Here is a 25505-nt window from a genome sequence, read left to right as displayed (position 1 = left end):
GAATATTCTTAGAACATGTCATTACCATAGAAAACTGCTGCTTAAAGATTATTTCATTTTATTTTTTAAAACTTAAGTCTTTTTTTCACGGTTCTGACCATCATTTCCACTGGTTATGATAACACTGTACTCGCCAAAGTAGTTGCTGGGATCCGGGAGCCCGGTGGTCAGAGGATCATGAAGGTTTTCAACAAGCAAAATCTAACTTACGAGCACATAGGCCCATGAAAAACAACACTGTAGAGCTTTATATGAAGCAGAGTTTAACCGAAAGCCAAAGCCCATTTCATGTTTTACAGCCTGTTATACGATGATTAGAGGGCTACACTATATAGTAAAATGTCCTTGATATCTAATGAGTTCTTCTGGTTAGATGAATGTAAAAAACTTTGGCGTGGCAGATTTTGGACAGCTTGGGATACACGGCAAAGTTCTAGTGTAATTATGGTAATTTTAAATGTAAGACGTTATGTTCTTTCCAGACTAATCTTTCACGACCGCAAATATTTTTTGGTGTCTCACAAATCCATATGAGCTGGGCACGAGTGTTTGTGGGGAAACAAAAAAAATGACATAACCAACTAGCGAACAAAACAACCAACAACAGATTACCCGATCCACTCTGTTTGGATGTGAGAATGAAAGCGAGTTCACTTAGAACGTCAGCGATAACCCCTCATTGGGCGAGAAAGAAGAAAGAAAGTGCACGCACGACGACAACAAAGACAACATGTCAAAGCTGAGTTAGGAAGCTGGTCTGCAATTTGTGATGGATGTTCGATAATGTTACCCTTCCACGTAGGTCTGCGTGACCTCTAGGTTTGTTGAAAAACCCGTCTGATTGTCTGGTCTTAGAAACGCTCAACGGCCTCATTTTCCTGTAGGCTTCATTAACGCTTAAAACAATCCCTTTTGCTTCGTGTGTAAGCTGACAGCTTCATTAGAAAGAGACAAGTGCAGAGAGCCTAGTTAATACTGCTTAAAGGTAAATGGACTAAGTGAAGCTATCTTGCAATGAAAATTGAATGAATATTATCAGTAATGAAACACCGTAGCAGATTAGTATAAAAATATATATATTGTAAAAGATACTGAAATGTTCACTTACACAAACTGAATCTCAACAGGCGTAGAAGCAGAGTGATCAAAGGCACATAGCAGTAACAGAGTGAATGAATAATAAAATTAATGATTCATGCCAGTTTTCTTTCACATTTCCCCCCTTTTTTTTCTACTGCGCTGTAACCGATGAGAGTCGGACGTTTCACATTGTTGCTCGTTTGTTGGATTCGCAGTCCTCCACGTCAGTCGCCCGTGGACCTTTTCCTCGGAGACACAGCTGTATTCGCTACATTCGCTACATTCGCCGCTCTCCCGAGTGTGTCCCGTGCTGCCTGAGAGGGCGCTGAAACACACCAAGAAAGCAGTGGGAAGGGTCCTCGACAGACATGTTATGGGTGAAGAAAACATAACAGGCTCGATCTGCTGGATTAGTAAAGAGGAAAACGCCTGCTTATGTGTGTTTTTTTCCCCCTTTTGTCGCAAATAATGTAATTTATCCTAACGTCTGCTACTGAAGGCGCAGATGACTTTTCAAGTGTCCTGTCACTTTTTACTGTAAAAGTAAAAGAAACAGATAAGAGAAATAATTCGAGCATCACAGAAACGAACGGAAATACTAATTTAATGATACTAAACCTCAAACCGTAACCTCCACATAATCCGTCACAATGTGATTACAAAACACATTCCGGCAATTGAAACAGATAGTTTCTGTAGGCGATATTATTAGCCATGAGCTGGGCCGGGGTCCCAGTGTTAAGTTCTGGATGAAATGGGATTTTTCTTGTCGGTTCCAGGTCATTCGTCCATGCCCAAGGCTGCAGATGATGACTGGTCTGATAAAAGCGACGCAAGCTGCTGGGGGAGAGTTATGGTCTCTGTTGGTGGCTAAATAAAATAAAGTTTCCAATGCAGTAATGCAGTCTTAAATCTCTCCCACCTATTGGCTTAGGTGTGCTATAAAATCTAGGTTCATAAAAAATTCAATAGGAGTTTTAATTAAAAATCTGCCCCTTTATACGTGTAGTAATTTAGCTTCATTCTTGTAAGGTTCTTGAAAGGGAACTCTACATAATAGCCCTGTGTATTTTTTCTCTACCGTTGCGAGGCTGCACTGGAAGCGCCACGGAATTTGAATTCCGTTGCCGACCGACTTGACAAAAACGCGCATGCTAACAAATGAGCGGCGGAGCACACGGATGGAGCACAAAAACCTCAAGTGCGAACCTGCCGACCAAATAGGAAACCACCCTGGGCTGCTGCCAACCTGCTGCTGGCCAGTTTTCACAGTGGAAGTCATTTGTGCTTCTCAGGAATGCCAATCCGCGTTGCCTGCTGGCTTCATTACTTCACCGCCTCTTCTGCTTCTGAACTCACCATTAGGTTTGAAAAAAAAACCAACCCAAGACAAACAAACTTGAAACTAGTCATTTCTGTTTCACGCTTTAACTTCTGAAATACAGGTAAAGTTTTATGATTTGGTTTACTTGGCCCTTGCTTAAGGTACAGGGCGTCCAAGCAAAATTCTAATGCTGTGTTCAAAAAACGGCACCTTTCTCACCAGACCTTCTACACCAGGGCCCTGAAAATAACCAGCTTCAAACTGAGAAAAACCTCTTTCATCTAAGGGGGGACGGACTCAAACATCTTTGGCGTTCCGGCCTCCTATCAGTTACTGAAGACTGCCAAGCACGCCCTGATAGTCTCTTTACATTGAAAGCCCTTTTTGACATTCAGCTACACACATGGGTCAGAGCTTGAGACAACTTCGCCGCCTTACGTGAACTCAAACAAACAGAAGGGCGACAGAACCCACGATTAGCGCCACCTGAATATGCCTACCGTAAATGACACAGAGAGCCAGCAAGTCGGCGGCGAAACCCAAAGACACAGCAAGAGGCGCTGCAGAGGGCGATGACGTGACAAGGACGAACTGTGCCAAGATTCGCTGAGTAAAAAAAAAAAAAGTGTAGGCTCCAGTTACACAGGTGCATTAAAGAAGCATCAAACAAGATCAACTTTTAAATATGCCATGGTAAGATAATGGTTATATGCATGGCCCGGGACCCTGGGCATGTGCGCAGGTCAACAAAGACCGACAACAAATACTTGGCATCCCTGCACTGTTTCTTCTGAGGTTCTATCGAACATTCTCCGTTGTGTGAGTGTAACAGAAAGCATCAGTTTAAACAGGATTTTAGTGTATTTTTATACCACCGTGATGTAGTGCACAAACACAGCAATTTCCAAAATGTTGGCAATACAAACCTCAAGCTGAGCATCATTTTGCCCGTTCGGACAGAAGTGTTCCCGATCTAATCAAAAATACACAGTAAAAAAAACGATACCAGTACTATGATAATAAAACGCTGCATAAAATAAGCACCACATCCTTACAAGTATATTGCCTCTGAAGGCAGTTCAGAAGAAAACATTAATTCCTCAAAAACTCATCCACTGTTCATTCAACTCCATATTCCTCCCCCACACGCAGCGCGCGATGGTCTTCAAAAAACCCTCCTTCAACCCGCACGAACCGCTGGGCTTGTTTGCAACCTGCAACCCAAATTTGAAATGAATCCTTCGTCGTCGTGTCCATTGATTCGACTCGCTGCCTCTGGGGCGATGATCATTTCATCAGTGTCTGCGAGCGCTTCATATACCCCTCATAAATCCATAACCCGTGTCACAGCGCCACTCGCCATCCGCAGCCCTAGCGCGCTCTGGCTTTTCTCGTTTCCCTGCGTGTGTGTGTGTGTGTGTGTGTGTGTTAGCGTAGCAACGGTGAGTTGTTCTTTTTGAGTTGCTTGCAAACCAACCACTTAACTTGAAAAGACCTGCCCCTGCTCATAACAATTGCGGTCATTAGAGAGGCGGGCGCCCGTAAAATAACACTTACAACAATAATAATATTGACTATAAACATTACAGCAGTGATCAGGCTTTTACATTTGGAAAGCTATTTAATTTTATACAAGCGCTCAGAGGACTGACCTCACTGGTCAAATACTTCCATATTCGAGTTACTTGTAATGATTATTCATAACTTCCAAACCAATTCTTACACCCAGTTTGAGTCAGAATGTAACTCGCATCTGAATCCTCGAGAAAACTTCCCGTAATGTATCTGTAGAATCTCTGTGACAAACCTATCCCAGCAGGACCCCTGCTGTGGGGGTCCTGCTCACAGCTTCTCTGTTGGGGCACACAAACACAGTTGAGCTAGGAATCGTCGGTGATAAGGCGGCTGAAGTGAATTCGGAGGGGCTCGTAAGTCAGTTTCACGGATTGGATGTGAACGCCATGTGCAGCAGGCGTCACGGGGATGTGGACTGTAGAGACGCCAGCTGGATACCCAGCCGCAGTAGAGACGTGTCTGTTTAGACATCAAGCGGTAGCTACTGCGGAAACAAAACATCATGCATTCATCGCATTAGTCCTGCCTAAAAACGGGCGATGCTGCGCACAGGACCGGAAAACCAGAAGTACAGTATATCATGAACAAAGACTCTGGTTGTAGCTGCTGAGAAGAGGACAAAACACAGCTACTTCCAGTGTTTGAGTGTTGTATGTCTGTGAGTGTTGTGTGTTAGTGTGTGTGTGTTAGTGTGTGTGTGTGTGTGTGGGAAGGCTGTGTACTCCTGTTGGTAATTAACACCACCTCTGTCTCCTCTCCTTTCTGCAGCCAGAAACAATTGGTGCTTTTACTACTGATACCACGACTGCTGCTGCTGCTGCTCCTGCTGTACTAGTGGTAAACACCATGATTTTAGATGGGGAGGAGACAAGGTTATAATCGGCTGTCAAAGTTGGGAGAAATACAAAAAAAAATCAAGTACCCATTGCTCCAAAAACTACAAAGATAATTGTATTTTGTCCGTAGAAAATGATTTCTGTCGACAAACATGCTACCGCTAACCTTGTGAACTCAAGTTATAGGGCAGGGTATCGTTCGAATTTTTTTACACTAATCCCAAACCTTTCTTTTTCCATTTAATTGAAGAAGCCAAACTTCTAAAATATATATCTAAAGACAAGCAGAAATACAAGAACTTTGCTTAAATAAAACTCAGTCTCGAATTTGTAAAAAAATCACATGATTTAATTTAATTTAATTTAGATTAACTATCTGATCAATGAATAATTAAACAATAGTATAAATCTGACCACACAACTGGTGCCAACCTTTGTTACTTGAAGATCGATGTTCACTAGCCAGCCCTAGAATTGAAAGCTCACAGTTGTAGCACGCTGGTAACCAAAGGGCTTAGTGAAGCACCAGTAGCTGGGTTCTAAACTTTAACACTGCTGTAGCCTGTTGACCTGCAGACCTTGAGGTCTCACCGGGGACGGCCCGGAAAATATTGTTCTCTGTTTAGGCCTTGACCTTGTCGCTGCAGAGAGACCCTGCCTGAGTTCTTGAGGCTGAGTCGCGGCTCAGTATAAAGGTCTGACCTTATTTCTTTCATCCGTCAGCAAAATAAGGTATTCCGTCTCCAAACCCAAAGGTGGGGGTGCCAAAATGAGTGCAGTTTGGTCCCTACTCGAAGTTCTGATCAAAAGCTTTTCTGAGAATTGCGTGCAACGTGGAGAGTTGGCACTGCTTCTTTCTGACAGGAACACAACAAAGTAATTAAGAGGAGAATCATGAAAGCGAGAACGATTTCCTCTGTGTCGCTGGCAGGGGAGGAGTAATCTTAAAAAATATATTTTTTTAAAAAAAACGCTGGCCAAAACTCAAATCAAAGATGACATCCAACTCCTCAGATGTTGGCTTGATGTTAGCAGCTAAAGAGCTAAGAGACAGCTGAATTTGTCATGAGACACACTGAAGCAACCATATAATTCCAAAGTCTGCATCAAATGCTCTTTTCCCCATCTCTCCTGGGCATTAAAATCCTGAACACCATCAGTATGTTGTGACAGCTTGTTTCTGTCAAAAGACTAGTTGTTGCACCACTTCCGATGCTTTTCTGGAGGCTGAAAAAAAGACGGCAAAATTTGAGTTGAAGCCAAAACGTCCCTTCAGATTTGAACATCAGTCATACTTAACTCCATCTCTAAAAACTGGGCCATCTCAGGAGGGAATATTTACACCTGCTGCTTCATATAATGTTCCCATTTGACAAAGGCTGATTGTCTGTGACACTGAAAGAACACTGGATACCTAACGGCTAGTTCGTCTCATTGGTAAATAAAAAAAAATTAAAAATCCATTGCAGAACTCCATAAACAAATGACATTCACATCATTACTCGTGATGCGTCATGGGAGCAGAACTATGAAAAGTCAATAAGGGAGTGAGACAACTGGCTAATCTTCTCCAAAGCGATTGCTTTACATAAACATTAAGGATGAGAGGCCGTGCATCATTCAGAAACAAGGTAAATTCTCGTGCACGCTTGAGCTGACACTGACAAGACAAACGTCACCATGCCTCACTCTTATCCGAAATCCCAGTCACAAGTCCCCCCTCGAAGACGCGGTGATAACACTCTCAGGTGGTCCCCAAGTGGTGGACCGTTTTACAAATGGCTCCTCCTTCACCGCGTTTAACAAACATCAGCGGGACAAACGGCCTCCTGGAGCCGCAAACAAGAGGAATGTGGCCGTTACAGTGGCAAGCAGCTGCTCGGCGTGCCTGCGTTGGGTCCCACAGGGCTGACTTTACCCAGGTGGTGTGAAAATGATGGCGATGCTTTGTCTGTCTGATTCAGATGGAGTTGGGGGGAAAAAAACAAAACAAAAAAAAAACAGGCAAATGTGAGATTCAGTGGAGGCTGCTAACCGCGCAATTACCCAACGAGGGAGACTTGTGGCGAAGGCTTCGGAACATGATTAGAGTACTGATCCAGAGAGCGGGATAAAGTTGACATAGCGTAGCCAAATGCATGAAAATACTAAGGTTACTACCACTACTACCTGCTACTACGACTACTGCTAAAGTGGCATAATTCATAGAAGGAGGAAATAGAGTGAAGAACAAAAAAGATAGAGATTATATAGAAGAGAACAAAAACCAAACCGAAGCCCGTAATTAGGGAAAATAATAAAAATACAAAAAGTTAGTCAGCTTGACCAACTCATAGAATATAACTTAATTAGCTAGCTATTTGCTAAAGTCCTCCAGCAATACGGTAGGTTTGTCATCTCACCTGTCAATGCTGACAATTGCAAATGATTACCGGGTTTCCTCAGATAAAAATCGCTAGTCAATTAAAAGCCAGGTCTCCGATATTGGCCCTGGGCGAGGTGAACAAATAAAGGGAAAGAACAGGGGGGGGGGGGGGTCAAATGCTGGTGCCTGTCATTTGATGTGCACGCACGTTAAGCATAATGTCCGTTTCTACCGCTTTCATTGAATAAATTCAACAGTATAATCATGCCGTTTTCAACACTTTGTTTTTCATTCTGCTGTTGCATAGGGTACCCCTGCAAACGTTTCACAATAAAAGCCCCGTTAAGAAATGAAGGGTCTCTTTTAATTTGAAATGATTACAGGGAGTGTCGTGTTTGTGTTAACGGCGTAAATGCGGTAACTTCAGCGGGGCAAACGGGAGTGGATCAATATGAGACTCTGTACTAAAATATGGCCAATTATTCTCATCAAACCGAGGGAATTAAAAATAAAGACCTGCCTCTAATACAAACCCGCTTCAAATAAAGGCCTTTTACTTTCTGCAGTTGAGGTATATAAAGGCCCCGGTCACTATTTGAGGAAACACAATATGTCTACGTCCGTCTAATTGATCTATTAGATGCATAACAGACTGAAGGGATTATTAACGGTTTTGTAGTTCTTGGCCATTGTGTCTATAGGTCATGATAGCAGTCCAGTCACCAAAGACATTGCAGGGATCTGGGAACTTGATTGTGATATAACAAAGTCAGAGAGGGCAAGAAACAAGCGGTTTAACGATCAGACACAATCAACACGTACATCGATGTATCTGCAATAAGCTACTAACGGCACACATGTATCAGTCTGGCTGAATAACAGGTTTAGCTCTAGTCATAAATGTATTGTTCACTTTCTCTTAAAGCAAGACTGGCTGATCCGGGGGTTGGTTTAAAATCTGTACGATCGCCTCTTTGCTCGCGTTTTCGGCCTCATCAGACTTCTTTTATAACGATGTTGCCTCATTCCCAGGTCTCAGCAACAGGCTTGGGTGAGTGCACTCTCATTACTGATAAGAATGATGGCCAAAACTACTAAAATAAGTTCCAAGTTGTGTGCGAAACCAAAATTATCCTTTAGATTGATGATCCGCTGGCTGCAACCTTTGGGAGCTGCAGATAAAGACCTCCTAATGATACACAAGTACAGTATAAATTTTAAGCTAATACTGCTGGGCAAGACACGAAGAAGCAATTTTTCTTGGGGAAATAGCCTAGCACATGATCATTATGGATTCTTGAGGTCTGTCTCCAGCAAACTGATGGATAGGTGGAGACATAACATAAGACCGGGCTAAATTAGGTTTTAAGAAAAAAAAAAAAAAAAAAAAAAACCAATTTCAGCCCCCAAACAAGGAAGCCATTATTGCAAAAATCCTATAGACAGCCCTGAAAGCATGCAGCTTGGTAGAGCACTCAGTCGAGTAAAAAAAAAAAAATGACACACTAACGAAGACAAAATAATCAGCTGATGGATCTCCCCCCCCCCCTCCTTTCTACCCCTTTCGCTCCTCTTTGTCAGCTGTATCTAATGATACACTAAAAATACCTCAGGATCAAGGATAGTACTGTCAACAGCACAAAAAGGAGGAGATGAAAGAGCGGACTACTTTCTAATGACAAGTCTTGTTTAATGGCGGTAGTGGCTGCTGTGTATATGGATTATTACAGAGCTCCTTTGTTACGAGATCTCTCTTTTCTTTGTGCATATTGAATTAACACTTAAGGGGATATTTTGCAAAAAGCAAAAAAATACACAACACGCAATTATTTTTCACCAATCATAATGATTCTTCTATAATTCAACCTCCCTGCTTCTGCCAGAAATATGCCTCTCATCACTGTCTGAGACAACCGAAGAACAGATGCCAGCGTCCAGATGTGTGCGGTGCTAACGCAGTTTGTGATGTTCGCCGGGGCTCGTTCGAGGCCTGATCGTTTTGTTTACAACTTTCGTGGGTCACAGACAGCAACGGTGACAAATCAGCCACATGAGAGATGTCCCATCCTTAAGCACATATGGGGACCCGTAGCTGAAAGAAAAACGCTGAAATCAGGCTGACAATTATCCGGGCTCATCATCTGACACCCAAAAGAATGGCATCTTTCCGTCACTAATACAATAAATATGGGTTTTTCTGCTTTCTTAATCGAAACCAGTAACAGAGGGGAAGGGCTTCGCAATTTCCGGATTCGAGATAAGATTTAACAGCTGCGTCGTTCCCAGGAGCCGTCTCAGATCCTGTGATTGGAGGAGACAGCTTCGTCGGGCACGGGAGCAGACGAAAATCCACCTCATTAATCCTTCGGCTGCACATATTCCTCACATCTCGGAGCTGTGATCATCCTCCTCACTGCCACGCTGAGACAGGCTGGATCGAGTCGCTCTTTTGCCTTGAACAAATAAAGTACATAATTTTCGCTCATTGGCTCCCTGCGGGGCTGTTGGTGTTTATACTGTCGCAACCCTGCTATTAAAAACCAAGCGTTTGAAATCGGCGGCGGCGACTTGCAACGACGGCAGCATCCACGCGCAGTCAACCGATCAAAGAAAAATGAGGGCTGTGGTTACAGGTAATTGGGGAAGCATATGGGTTCAATCGTTGGGAGGGATGTCAGACGGCAGGGAAACGCTCACACGTATACATGACGTACAGAGGCAGCGCTCTACGATGACACGGGGGGGGCAGCCGGTGTAAGAGAAGACAATGGAAGAGCAAACGACACTGATCAGTTTCGTAAATGTTACGTTTGCTGGTTGAATTGCAGTCTGATACACATTCGCATGAATTTCGCATGAAAACCAAAAGCAGAGCTATATCATTAGTGGCATTATTGTCAGTGTAATAACTGTTTTTGAAGCTGAACTCCGGAGGCACTCTATTATTTGTGTTCGGTCACTATGTATTCTTCAGCTAACTCCCTTTCCTGTTTCCTGAGGTGTTAGAACAGATTGGCTGTGTATTTGGTTTGCTGTTTTTTTTTTTTTTGCTTTGTTTGCGCTACTCTTCTGCATCAAAAAATACTGGCAAAACCCTGGTGATTGGTCAGCGGATAGTAAAGAGGACTCCAACGGGTCCATATGAAGCTCTCTGCCTGTTGCAAATAGGACCTTCGAGTTGCCTATCAACTCACTTTTACGATGCACTGACCACATTTAAACAACTAGGAGGAGAAATAAGTTCACCAAAGCCTCGTAACCTTTATTTATGAAGTTGTTAGCCCTACGTTTTGGCAAAATATTGCCTATTTTTACGTTAGACAGAAAAAAGTGCTAGACAGATGTCCCATGGAAGTCAAGTATATCAAATATTCCCTCCATTTATCTTTCTCACAACTGAGAAAATGCCTTTTGGTTCTTCCAGTGTGTGCATAAGAGTATGTTAAAACAACATTACCACTTCGCAGCTTTGACGGTGCACGCGTTCAAACCCAGCTCTCACTCAATTGCCTGTGCAACCCTTACATTCAGTGGGGTTTACTTACTGCTTATCCATTTGGCGTTGGGGTCATGAACCTTGAAGTCTTTCCTGAAGAGGTCTCCAACAGTCACCTTGCCCTTAAGAGCCAGACGGTCATCTTCACCTGCAAAGGAACATGCAGAAAAAAAAAACTGAGCAACGACTCGCGCAGCAGTTACAGAAACTCAGAAAACGACTAAACATGTTAGAGTTTCGGGTTTTCTGTACTATAAAAAAAAAAAAAAGTGCAAACAGTGCAAAGGTAATGCAACTTTAGAATCGGTTGATAGTAAGGGCAGAAGTAGAGCTTGTGAAGATTGGTGAAAAATATACGTGAAATAAACAAAACAAAAAATCTGATCTTCGACAAAAACTGAGAGAATATATAATGTTTTGTTGATGCATTTTGATCTCCAACTGCATCTTGACAAGTTTTTCTTTCAGGCTGCAACTGTTCACCTTTCAAAGAATAAAGAGCTGAGACAGAGAAAAAATAAAAGACGAGTGAAATAAAGCAGAGCATCGTCTTAACTCCCTCAGGCCTTTGATTAAGACTAGTGTGGCTTCTGATCATTAGACCAGACGTGCATATTTACAGCAGAGGCATCCTGCAATTCATTTCAGCTTAATTTCATCCATCAATGCTCATCATATCATCTCCTGCTCCTTAATATGACTCATTTCATCTCACACGCATACGCAGTATGGGAGGATGAAAAGCCAAAGGCAATGTATTACGAGCCTCTTTGTTTCCAGTCCGTGTGATCTGACTCTGAAGTTGCATTTTTTGCAAGTTTGGCTATAACAGTGGCTTATAAAATGCTTCGACGGTTGCAGTGTCCTGCAAGGGAACATTTCAAAAGACATTGCAGTTGATGGACACACTGGTTGCTATGAGGATCGAAGCTGTGATATTTTGGCTACCGGACTCTCTTTTTTAATCGTGCAATGTTTAATCCCTCTGTTTATCCTGTGTACATCCATGCTGCAGCTGTCATTTTGTATGGGAGGTAAAATTTTTCCCTTTAATACCAATGAAAGGATTTTCTCTGAGTAGTTTTGGCTTTTTTCTTGTGAGTATACACATACAGACGTACACAAGAGAAGAACAAGAACGATAAAAGGGAAAAACGTTACAGGGGCTGCCGAAGTGCTGAACGGTAGGAATATTTCTGTGATTACCAAAGTTGTTACATTCTTACTCAGGCTGTCCATACAAACAGCAGAAACAAAAAAAAAAAACAAAACACATTCATTCAAACCACATTCATAATGGCTACGAGCCATTATGAATGTGGCCGTGGGCTGCAACAGAGGACGGAGAAAGCACTTGGAAGAACAATCCCCGACCATGGACATGAGGACAAAACACTTTGGTTTTACCAGTCTGTTTTCAGTGTAACAATTATTTCTGAAATTCCCACTTCTCTTGTTGCTTATAAACGGATTGAGCTGAATAAAAAAAAAAAAAAAGCTTTCAAAACACTACACTTCAATCAATGTCACCACCACCAATGTCAATATGGAACTAATTGGCCTGATGTGTAAGTAAATGGTATGTTTGAATTGCGTTTATGGCATCTCTGCTCTCATTCTAAGTTTTTCTCTATTTAAAAGGTACTATTGATAAAGTTTTCTCTGCATCCAAACGTGGTTACTTGGGTGGAGCTGGCTGTGATAACGGTGGCCTGCCAAGAGCGTCACCCATCATCATCGTGGATGCTGAAGTGACTTACTTATCAGAACGTGATGAGACTGGCCGTCCGAGCCGGGGCTAGCCGCTCAGCGTGCTAACTACAGTAGAAGAAAAGAGGTGATAGAAATAAAAAGCAAAACAAGAGATAACGCTAGCGTTGCTTTCCACCGTTGGATGAGCTCTTGGTGAGTAAAGCTATGACGTTTGTTGCTGAACTCACGACGTTTCTTCTAGACTGGTAAAGTAAACAGCTGTTAATGCTAATGTTGGCTATGCAGCAATAGCACAAAACATACATACAGCAGCTTTAAATAAAGGATTAACTAACTAATGTGCCAATTTTATATATTTTTGGTATCACTATTGCTACTGAAACAACTATTACTAAAATCAGTGTTAATACTAATATTCATTCGTCTTCATACAAAAAAATGGAGCCAAAATTGCTTTACAAAAAGGTGAAACACAACAAAGAGCAGAACAGAAAAGAAATAAGTAAATAAAATTGGTATTTAATTTTTTTTTATTTTTTAAAAATTACAGTAGTAATATAAAAAATAGAAGTAGAAAGAAATATAAATAAGAATTACACAATAAAATAAATTACTGAAAGAGGTACATACCTATAATGTACATAATTTTTTGTAATTTTTAACTATAACCAACCAGATTTGGCAGAGGAAGCAGAGATAAAACAAAAAGTTATATTGCAACATACAAAAATGAACCAGAAAGAGGGTGAAAATGCTTGACTCAAATGAATAACATCATAGCGTTTGACGAGAAAAAAAAAATAGAATAAAAAGAATGAAAAAATAAAGCTGCTGATAAAATGGGACCGTTTTCGTGTTAAAAAAAAAAACAGAAAAAAAAAATACCAAGAATAAGTGTCTTTTTTAGAACTTTTTTCTTTAAAGGGCTGAAAAGCCTGAGCATCAGCAGGCAGACCATTTTGTGACACAGAAACTGTCTATTGAAACCTAGAATAATCAAAATGCTTTTAGGTGAGTTTGAAGATGCATAAGTACAGGTGCAGTGGGTCACTGCACCTGTTCGGTAGTGGAGGAAACTCTGGTACTGAAAAGTCAAAAGACCGCGCCGCCGCTTGAGCTGGCACTGACATACAATTGCCTGCACTTTACATCACAGCTGACCGTTTTTAAAAAAAAAATCATGTCCCACTATAGGTTCTCAGACTGGCGAAAGCCCTCTTTTACTCTTCAGGAATTCAGTGGTTTTTCACTTTATGTAAGCATGGCTTTGCATCTGTTATAGGTGTGATCAACTTGTGGGCGTCATTGCCCCGGTAATGTGGTTGAAAATGTGGCTTGTTTGAAAACACTTTACATGCTGCATCACAAACAATCAGAAAAGTAAGAAAAATAAAACCTGAGAGACAACAATAAGAAACCATGGGATTTGTTAAGCGTATAATGTGGATATAGGAGCCTCTTGCATTAAAATGGGTCACGTTTAGCAAACAATCTAAATTCTCAGAAGCTGAGTCTAAGACCGGCAGTCTGGGGCCACTCCAGCTGCTCTGCGAGGCTGTACTGTGTACGGTGCGGCCGTGCTATGAACTACACGATAACATCAGGATGCTCACATGCTCAAAGTGATAATGCTAACATGCGGGTTTCTTTGCAGGCGTAGTGTTTGCCGTGTTCGCCTTCTTCGGTTAGCTATTAGCATGCTAGCATTTGCCACTATCACTTAAACACGCAGTACAACATACATAGGTATTTTCGGTCTGGACCAAAGTGGTGGACCAACTGACACTGCCACCTCTAGACCCATGGTTCTAGCGTGGCTTAAAGATGGTTGATAGTGATGTTAAGTTGATGCGATTGAAGCTAATGTTATAAAATTGCAGCAAAATCAGTTTGCCACATGCCCGCAGACCGTTTTAGGTAACAGCGGTCAAGGAAGAGCCACTACCCTATGTGTCATATTCACATTTGCAGAGCGAGACTGTCCTCCCCTATAAAAAAACAAAAAAACAAAAGACGACTCTATAGGTCATCTGTGCGAGCAGCTCATGACTACCCACAGATGCATTTTTCTGTTAGAGGAAATCTCGTGGTGGTAGTAATGATTACGGGAGCAGAAGGAGGAAGTCAGGTGACGCCGTGTAAAGAGTGACCAAGTCCACATAGGGAGGAGGTCAGGGTGGGTGGATGGGTCAACAAAACAGAGGACTAGATTGTTGTTCGTTTCCCGTATGAGACCAACAGTCATCATCGTTTCTTTTGACCGTGACCGTCCCACAACCTTAACTGCGTGTTTATCACTGTAGCCATGACACCGACGATCCTCTCACCTTAATGAAGTACCTACTTGAACCCAAACCACGATCTTTTTCCTAAAACCTGTCCAAGCTGTTTCTGAGGCTAAACCTAACCAAACCGTGGCCGTTCCATAAGCTTAGCAGTGTGCTTATTATCGTAACCATGACAACAAAGGTCCGGCGCGCCCGCCGCCATAGGGGCGCCATTTCATGAGAGGGTGGGGACCATCAGCCTGTACTGTATGGGGGTTCTGGTAGGAGGACTTGCTGCACAGAACCACTGTGGCCTGAGACAGATCAAGTAACGACGTAATGATTAAACCGGGGCTCAACATCAGTAGCATGTGCTGTTAATGGCACACACTGGGCAGAGGGAGAAACAGATCTATGTTATTAAAGGAGATATGCTCCAACGGCTACAGCACCAAAAAGAAGATCTCCAAATGTTTCCTCAGCAGAGCCGAACTGTATCCGCATCCCCTAATTTTAATCTGACACATGCTTTGATCCTGGAGTTGCAGCTGGTGGAGAAATCGTCTTTAAAGAGCAGTCAGCTGGATGGAGGAAGGGGAGGTTCAGGCAGAGGCTGGAAACACAAAACAACACTAAACACCTTCCTTCTTGTCATGTTAAAACCAACACATTTCAAACACTGCTGAAAAAAAGAAGTCTGACCGTGTTTGGATCTCAACAACTGGCTGAGATCGTACTTCAGAAAAACAACACCAAGGAGCAATATTCCCAATTCAGTGACTGCCAGATGTCTCTAGAGTTTCTAAAATATTAATAACAGATCATTGGGAATAAGTTCTATGATCCACACAGATTTGAAAACTTTTTAATAGAACTGATGAATCATTTAGTCTATAAAATGGCTTGCACACGTTCCCAGAGCGCAAAGTAGTGGTTTTAAATTGCTTGTTTTGTCTGATCATCCCTCCAAAGTCTTGAGATATTCAATTTGCAATTACACAAAGCAGAGAAAAGCACTGAATTCTCATATTTTAGAAGCTGGAACATGTGAATGTTTGGCATTTTTGTTTAATAAAATGAAAAATTGAACAGATCATCATAGTTGTCAACTTTCGATCCATCGAGTGCTTGTCCAGGGTCTACTTGCAAGCCCTCATCACAGGGTGCATCTCTCTGAGTTGTGAACAATTTATAGAGGGGGTTATTTTCCCAGACCGTTTCCTTTCAATAGTCTTGAGGTCTGAAGAGGCAAGGCAAGTTTATTTATATAGCACCTTCAACAGCAAGGCAGTTTGAAGTGTTTTACATGAGATAAAAAGGCATATGAGGAGATATAAAAGTAACACAAGGAAATATAAACAGACAAATGAAAATGTTGAAATAAAAAAATCAATATAAACTTATTCTACAGTGGAATAAATCTGAGCAAATGGTGCAAAAGGTAAACAGTACAGTATTTCTTAAGAAAAATATGTTGAGAGAAAAGCTCAGAAAATAAACACTTTCATGGAGTAAAATTTCTTTTTTTAAACTAATTTTTACACTGGTAATTCATCTCGGGACCCCGAGGCCGTGTGGGGGTTCTGACCTTCAGGTGAGGAAGCACTGGACTAACAGATGGAGCCGCTAATTGTTTCAGCAACTCATAGCAATTTGAGAGCAGGTACAGTTAGGAGGTCACTGCCTGGGTTTGGCTGAAACAGAAAAACACTGGCTGATGTCAGAGTCGAAAATACGGTGGGTGCTTTATAATACAAGATGCTCCACCTAGCATTATTTCTATGCATCTTTTTCCATTTAGAACAAGACGGCTGTAAGTATACACCATCTGCTTTGAGTGATCGCAATGACATGTCACCTCCCCTTGCTAAATCTAAAATCATCCAGCGCACGTCGATATCAGATCAGTGGTGTCTTGGAAAAATATTTTTCGACACGTGGATAAGTGTTGGACTAAATCTAAACAAGTGCACAAAGTTTGAGCTCACCAATCAAAGTGTCTTTAAATTGCAAGAAGACAACAACAACTTGCATCAGTCTCATAAGTTGTACGTCAGCTGCGTGCACGAGCTCGCGCTCCGCGTGCGGCATATTGTGCCGAACAGATGGAAAGACGCCGGCTGATCCTCAGTTCCTCCCCGATTTCGTCGCGGGGGACCAAAGACACCTTTGAAGGCATCTGCTCGGCGCGTAACTCGAGTTTCTGCATGCGATTATCAGAGTCACCAGAATGTGCACAGACTGCCGGGAAACCTAATACTGCACATAAGTCGAAGCCTCCCATCAGACGGGGAGGTTCAGAGGGGATAAATGCTGAATTTATAATCAGTTGTGATTGCCAGATTTATGGACGGAACACAAAGGCAGTCACTGAAAAGATGAAGTTATACAATTAAAAATGCATTTATAAATAGCACAAACTCTCAAAGGCAAATCCATTTTCTGTGGTTAAGTACGTCTTTATCTCCCCCTCATAAGAGTGCTGTGATCATAGCCTTAAAAAAAGGGAGGGGGGGGGACAGTCAGCCCCAGCAGGGTCAACTCACACGAGCAGTTTATATGCTAATGTGTCATGACCTCTTTTTCAATACAATGTAGTGGCAAAGGGAGTTTCAACTGAACACTGAACCTGGCAATTTTGAAAGATATTTTAAGGGTCTGTGCGTGACGGAGTCAAATACAGCGAGTGTGCGGTGCTGGCTTAAAAAAAGGAAAGTTAATACTGCTTATAAGCAGGTCGGTTTTGGAAGTATGATAAATCGAGATAGTCGTCACCTGAGAGTGGATTCACATGAACACTAGTATTCAGAGTAGGATCAGTTTGTAAACATGATATCCTTATTACAGAAACCTGGATACGTCCCCTGATGTAGCTACGAGTCAAATCCAGCCGAGTGGTAAATGCAGCAGAGTCCAGGCACCCAGGAACTACAGCGAGTTCACCCTCTGCCACCGAGTTACCTTCATTGAATTTTGGGGTCTTGGCAAACTACTATGATCTTACAATTAAACACGTGCTGGGTTTTTTTTACGAGCCGGTTCCAACAGTTTTAGACTCAATATGTTTAATTTTTACTACTTAAAAGGGCAATAAAATAAACAAATAAAGGCTTCATTTCTCCCCCGGAATTGAATTGGTGGCATTGTGGAAAAGACCTTGAAACAGCAGTTACACCCTTCATGGTGGGGAACAATAAACCTAGTGCTGAATGGTGCACTGGGGGACTACTGACCTCAGTATTTTATAAAAATCCAGTCTACGGCCCAGTCCGTCAGTACAGAAATGAGAGTGGCTGGGATGCCACGGAGTCAAAGCTGGATGCAGATGATAAGAAATCTTTATAATGTTAGAATCGTGTATATAAGGATATGAATATCACCTACAATCAACGTCATATCGACAGTCTGATCAACTGGAATACTAGCGAGCATGTAAACGCACTCAGAGATGTACAACAGGTTGTTGAATGCCGCCGAAGTAGCCAAATTTTCTGGTCGCCCACGGCGGAGATTCAACCCTGTAACTCGAGCGCTGGTTTCATGCAACAATCTCTGTGAATGCGTCCGTTCAGCGGCCCCCAAAGTTAACGTCGCGTGCGAAAACGCCCACAGTTTCAGTCCGCTGTCAGTCAGCCTGACATCCCTCAGTCTGACAAAATACACAGTGGGCAATAGTGAACATCAGACCTAGTTGTATTGATGTATGGAATAGAGCGCGCTCCCGGTAATATGGAGCTATCAGTTACAGCAGATGCAGGTTGTCGGAGAAGGAAAAGGAGACTCTGTGAGTGTGCGTGCGTGTGTCTGAGAACAAAGTGGTTGTCAGAAGCAGTTAGAAAGTGGCCTGGCCTGTCTGGCAGGGGACCATCCATCAACAAACCCTCCTAACTGAGTGGAAACCACACGCTGTCTCATAACTCCTAACGTGTAGCTGCACCGCTACAGTTTTGACGCTCGGAGTGGGGCGCCTTTGTTCCCAAAATGTTTGTCCTGGAAGCGTAATTACAGTAAAAATAAGTTGTTCCGAATGACTGCCGGAGTTAGCGTTTTAATAGGAAAATCCTCCCCAAAGCACTTAAACACTGTTACAAAATGCTCATGATGTAAACTGCACTCCTAGGCCCAGTTTTATTTTCTCAGAGGCAGTGCAAAAAATATACGTGTTGGAAAGATTTTTTTTTTTAAATCAAGCTTAATCTTTTTTCAAGTTCTAAAATATTCTTAAAACAAGTTCATTTTATTTTGAAACCGGAGGGCAGATTCATTCTCTTAGAAAAGAAAGGTCTTAATAACTGAATCAGACACAACTGCCTAGATAAGATGTTTTTTGCAGTGTAAATTCCTCTTGTTCGAAATGGCCAAACGTCCTTTGACTTATTTACAGCAGCTACTACAGCAAAGGATTGAACAACAGGGCATTTTTCAGTTATGGAAAAACAAATCACTTGCAAGCATGTAGTTGTTATATCAGTACCGGAGAAAATCAGGGGCTTGCCTGCCGCACTCTCCATTTTGTTCACAATTATACAAGGAGGCATTCATCTTAAGAGGAAGAGATAGCAATTTTGCCAGAGACAGGAGCCAGAATAGACAGCGGTGCAATACAGAGTAGAATGCCACAGCCTGCATCTCAGGAGATCATCATCGGTAGTGTGTGAAATACAGTGCCATTTTCAGTGGTTATCTGTATCTTGAATACCCGGCTATGACAAACCACAGCGTTGTCGTCTCTCCACACATGCTTCTTCTTGACAGAGAACACTTTTATGCCGCTCCGTCCGCGTACACGTACACTTTCTCAGTTTTAAGCACACTGGGGAAAGTCCAGCACCCGTTATGTCCTCAGCCATTGAATCTGTAGCACTCACAGCTGAGACGTGGGATTGTGCGAAAGATGCTGCAGCTCCAAAAAAAAAAAAAAAAAAACAGGCTGTGCAAAATGTGCTACATAGGCCACTTGAAGATAAAGGCGGGGTTAAACGAACTGGTTCGTACGACGTGTCGTGCGACCACGTTGTACACATGAAAAGTGACAGAAGCAGCTGTGTAAAGAATGGGGAAAAAAAAACGATCTTGAAATAGATTTTCCAATGAAATGGGAGCGCATGACAGATTGATGGTTTTGGAGAGTATCAAAAGCTGTCAGATGCAGCCCCGCCAAAAATCTGGTGTCAGAAAACGTGCGGGGGAAGGGGGATTCATCACCGTTCGACCATTTATCACACAGTCTGGTTGGGGAACACTGACACCTCCGCAAACACGTCATTCTCGAACACGTCAAATTTTCCCAGACCGTGAGCATTGATAATCAGCTACGAGAGCCACCTCAGTTTTTGTACATATTAAAAACACACAAGATTTGATGTGTTAATTAGTCATCTTTAGGGGTGCTGGTTGGTGGATTTGGTTACTAGCCTGACAGAGCCAGACTAGCTGCTTCCCCTAGCTTCATATTTGGTTTACAGACATGAAAGTTTTACCAATCTTCTCACCTAGCTCTCGATAAGAAAGAGATTGAGGGCAGTTCCCAAAGTGCCGAATTATTCCTTAAGACTTCCTTTCACTGGAGCTACGGGGCCACGGAAAAACAGGTGCACAAATGAAAATGCGTCTTACTTGACGGAAATCTGGAATACTGAAGGGTGAGTTCCAATAATTCAAAAAATTTCAGGTTTGTTCACTTCTGTGAAATGAATCTACCAATCACTCAACTCAAAACTTAGAAAAATTAAAGTCTGCAACGAAACCAGGGAATATGTTGCATATTTTGTGCGCTGAACACACCAGATTCACACTTGGACAAGTGTGTACAACTCTAAGTACAAAAAAATATATTTGAAGTTGTCGAATCTAGGGATTCAGTTAACAGTATGAAATAATAACCCCAAGAAGGAGTAAGATAAACCTTGGAGAAACAAACCTCGAAAAATGATTTATAGAGCCGCAACATCCTGAAGTTCACCTCAGCTGCTCAAGACACCTAATTAATCCACAGCAACTTTCAGAACTGGATTTTATGCAGCCAGGGCATATCTGGATATCCAAAAAGCCTTTAAACTACCAAATACCCTCTAAAAACACGCTACTTTAATGGACAGTCTGCTGGAGATCTCAGAGAATTCCAGCGAGGATGCGGCCTGTGTCGAGACTCGGTGCGGAGCAGTGGTTCTGCCTGAGCACCTAGAGTCGACAAAGGGAGGGGACAGATTAGGATGAGGCACAAACTGGAGACACCACCTGCCTGGCCTCCACACTTTACGCCTGCCTTGTTTGGAAGCACACACACACACATTAACAGAGACATACACACACACACACATTAACAGAGACATACACACACACACACACATTAACAGAGACATACACACACACACACACACACACACACACATTAACAGAGACATACACACACACACACATTAACAGAGACATACACACACACACACATTAACAGAGACATACACACACACACACACACATTAACAGAGACATACACACACACACACATTAACAGAGACATACACACACACACACACACACACACACACACACATTAACAGAGACATACACACACACACACATTAACAGAGACATACACACACACACACATTAACAGAGACATACACACACACACACACACACACATTAACAGAGACATACACACACACACACACACACACACATTAACAGAGACATACACACACACACACACACATTAACAGAGACATACACACACACACACACACATTAACAGAGACATACACACACACACACACACACACACACACACATTAACAGAGACATACACACACACACACATTAACAGAGACATACACACACACACACACATTAACAGAGACATACACACACACACACATTAACAGAGACATACTACTACCACACGCACATTAACAGAGACACACACACACACACACACACACACACACACACATTAACAGAGACACACACACACACACAATACTCTTTGCATTGTTCGTGGTGAGATTGATTGTGAAACCTAATGGGCATGTCTGTGCATAATAACAGCCATGCAAACACAGCGACGTGTGGTGATGGTGTTGTGCCCGCCCCCGTCCTGCGCCGTGTACCTGGTGTCAACAGGATGACGGAGGTGACGATCAGCGAACAGATGACCAGAATGACAAGAAGGGCGATCGCTATTCCCTTCCAGTTCCTCTGCGGAGGGTTACTGCCCACCAGCTCCTACAGAGACAGACAGAGAGGAAGAGAAAAGACATTGTGACTATTGTGGGAAGGAATCAGAGTACAGGTTACGGAGAAGAAATGAGGACAAAATGATAGAAAAATTGAAGAGAACAATTTGTGGGATGTGACAAAGAAGCAAAAGGAATCAGAGGAAGTGTAAACGGCAGAGTCATGAAAGGAAAAGATGGGGGGTGTCAGTCAAGGACAAATGTGAGTCAGAGTCGCAGCCTCTCGGCTCTCAAGGAGAAATGCCAGCAGCAGCAGCGGCAGCGGCAGCAGCAGAGGCAGGAGGAGGAGGGGGAGGAGAATTCTTAATGAGCCGAGCATCGGCGGCCATCACCTGCAAACGAATCTGACAGATAAAAATGGAGCTTACGACACGTTGGTGAATTGCATACTTGACAACGGTGCGGGGAGAAGCTCTGGGGTAGGGAAAACGAGTCTGAGTTATGAGCAACCTTGAAGTTTTTTTGTTTTTTTTTCCTGACAACAAATGAACTTATTGCAGTTAAACTGAATTTTAAAGAATGAATATGGCTCTAGACAAAGTTATACGGCGAGATATAAAGTGAGACCTACATGGGGACTGCAGCTTTAGGCTTCTCTTCATGCGCAATTCAAATAATTTGCTGGGAATGTTCATTTGACATATGGTGATGTGCAGCAGGTTCAGCCAAAAATTAAATGAGCACACAATTTTCACAATATATTATGGCAACAATTCAAGACAGTCCAGTCAGCAGCTATGGATGACTGGATGTCCTCCAAACCCGCAGGTTAGAGCTAGATTTACTCAGCCTTTCCTTAATCGGCAGCTATTTGACAGTAAAGCTTACTGGTAAAGTTCTGCATCTTTCTTCATCTAAAATCGAATCATTCTAAACTGCCTTGTTGTTATCATGCTAAAAATGAAGATTCAGTTATTTAGCAGTTTTAAAGTTACTAGTGCTTTACAAAAAAAGTAGTAAAAATATAAAATATTATTAAAATGCAACCATCCGAGAAAAGGAAAGTCTAGTTAGCTAAGCTTGCTTGTGCAGTCTACCTTTGTTATTAGCCCCTCACCTAATTAAGTCTTTATTAGTTGTTTGCACATAACTGCAAACAACTTTTCTCTTCACAAATCCCGCTAACATGCATTAGCGTTCATGAGTTGTGTTCCTAGCCACCGGACAAGTGTGAGACCAAAGTTCACTGTACTTTTAGCTCTGCAGCTGCTTTAGCCGCTGTGGTCTACACGAAGGGCCGGGGAAAATAACCAGGTCTTCGGCTGCTAGGTGTTCAAATTTCTTCACTAGCGAGTGGCTAATTTGCTCTGTTTGCCTTTGAGTGCCGGGCAGGTTTGGTCTATCAGAGCTTGTTCATTTGAAACAGCTGCCTGCGGTGGCCGAAAACAACTCAAACCAAATATCTTTATTTTTTACGGTTTGGTCATTTTGAGCAACACCTTTTAACATAACACCCCTAACATAAATACATTCCGTTCGAGTGTTAATATGAATCAATATTCATTACTGTACATTTAAATGTAACATTAAAATCTCAAAATCCACGCACTTTATTAGGAACACCTGTGCCCCTGCTTATTCATTCAATTGTCCAATCAGCCAACCATGCGGCAGCAGTGCAGTGCATAAATTCCTGCAGATACAAGTTGGAAAGATTCAGTTGATGTTCACATCAAACGTCAGAACGGGGAAAAAAAAATGTGATACCAGTGACTTTGCCCGTGGCTCGATTGTTAGTGTCAGACAGGCTGGTCTGGGTGTTTCTGAAACTTTTCACACAACAGTCTCTAGAGTTTAATCACAAAAAAAAAAAAAGGGTGTAGTTCTGCAGATGGAAATGTCCTGTTGATGAGAGAGATCAGAGAAGAACGGCCAGACTGGTTGGAGTCAACAAAAAGGCTATGGTAATAAGTACTCTTTTACAACTTTTACCATCTCAAAATGCGTAACACGTTGAACCTCGAGGCAGATGGGCTACAACAGCAGAGACTACAGCAGGTTCCACTCCTGTCAGCCAAGAAAAGTAATCCGAGGCTGCAGTGGGCACAGACTCACCAAAACTGGACAGTCGAAGACTGGAAATATGCAGCCTGGTCTGCTGAATCTTTAGTTTTTGCTGAGGCACGCAGATGGCAGAGTCAGAATTTGGCATCAACAGCATTAATCCCTGGACCCAACCTGCCTTGTGTCAACAGTCCAGGCTGGTGGCGATGGTGTAATGGGGTGTGGAATGTTTTTTTGGCACACTTTGGGTGCCCTAATACCAATCAATCATGGTTTGAAAGCCCCAGCCAAATTGAGTATTGTTGCCAACCATGTGCATCCCTTTACTGCCACAATTTACCAATTTCTAATGGCTACTTCCAGTATGATAGTGCACCAAGTCATAAAGCAAAAGTCGTCTCAAACTGTATTAGTTTGGCGTTCCTAATAAAGTTCCCCGGTGAATGTATATACACTTGTATTAGGTCTTGCTTAAGTTCTGTGGCAACTGAGTGGTTACCCAATTGAGGCATTTCAGCTAACAGGCACCCAGTGAGAAAAAAAGCTGTGTGACTTTAAAGATAAAAAGAATCCATGAAAGCTTACGACCTCAAACCTGATCGTTCTGGCTAGCACATGGATAAACCGGCGCCAAAACCACATCCAAGAGGGACTCTGTAGAAAGGGTCCAAAGTTAGAAAATGTTATTCGAGGATTAATAAGTTCTTAATTAGTTTATAGAGGATAGAAAGAGCAAAGCAGGGCATGTGCTTCAGGGACCTGTGGCTGGGGCGTTAATGAATACACGCTAAGGCTTTAATGAAGCTGAATGGCTGTGCTATGAAGCAGACCTTTTTGTGACCTCGCCTCCACCTTAATTGAAAAGAGCCCATGACATCATTAGCCCGGAGATAAAAGCAATCAGGGCTATTTACCAGACTGCCCATTACCCATATTCATTAAAACAGGAACCAGTTAGTTAGCCGAACGGCCATACTGCAGAGCTGCGACAGCCACAAGGAAGGAAGACCACCCCGGGCAAAGAGACAAAGAGACAAAGGCCTGAAAAGTTGGGAAGCATTCAGGTGTTGCTTTAAATAGAGTCTCAGTGGGAGTCTTGGTTAACGTCTCTCTTTAATGGTTCATGTACACAGGTTTGTATCCCTTTGACTTTTTTGGGGTTTTTTGGGGTTTTTTTTTAAATCAAACAACCAGATATTTCCCAACAGCTGCTCAGTATAGATTCAAGCAGGGGAGCTTCGTGTCCCTCCAAGCTTTTGGAAGTGATGAGCGGTAAGTCACCTGACATTTTCTATGCAGAAAAAATGAAAATAAACTTTCACTTCCAGAGCCCTGGATGCCAAAAAACTCCAGAGAGTGAGTGATATATATACAGGTTTGGGAGGGAGTGACACCACATAACAACTTTAAGTAACACCCACACAATAAACCAGACTTCCCTAATGTTCACGCGTATAGACAAACACCGACTTGATAGTGATCACAAACTTTACCGTGTATAATAAACTCTTGGACCATAAAAAAAACAGGCCAAGGCTGAGTGACAGCAAAAGGATGTTTTAAGATCTAGTTTATCGAAGCTCAACAAACAGTCAACTTTCTGATGGGCC

At 42.4% G+C, this 25505-nt stretch overlaps 1 protein-coding gene across 4 annotated transcripts in view; it reads right to left on the bottom strand.

Moving 5' to 3' along the window:
- Window positions 1-25505, bottom strand: part of LOC120789608 (dipeptidyl aminopeptidase-like protein 6) — a 186594-nt gene that overhangs the window by 32888 nt on the left and 128201 nt on the right. For all 4 annotated transcript variants that reach the window (XM_040126395.1, XM_040126397.1, XM_040126394.1 and 1 more), the window contains 2 exons: window positions 21766-21880; window positions 10726-10824 (listed from right to left, as the gene is read on the bottom strand). In XM_040126395.1, the coding sequence (XP_039982329.1) occupies window positions 10726-10824; window positions 21766-21880 (214 nt within the window). The remainder of the gene's footprint in view (window positions 1-10725; window positions 10825-21765; window positions 21881-25505) is intronic.

The sequence above is a fragment of the Xiphias gladius genome, chromosome 5, assembly GCF_016859285.1.
Source record: "Xiphias gladius isolate SHS-SW01 ecotype Sanya breed wild chromosome 5, ASM1685928v1, whole genome shotgun sequence".
Taxonomy (NCBI): domain Eukaryota; kingdom Metazoa; phylum Chordata; class Actinopteri; order Istiophoriformes; family Xiphiidae; genus Xiphias; species Xiphias gladius.
Note: the sequence above shows the minus strand (reverse complement) of the source record. Positions and strands in the feature narration are given on the sequence as shown.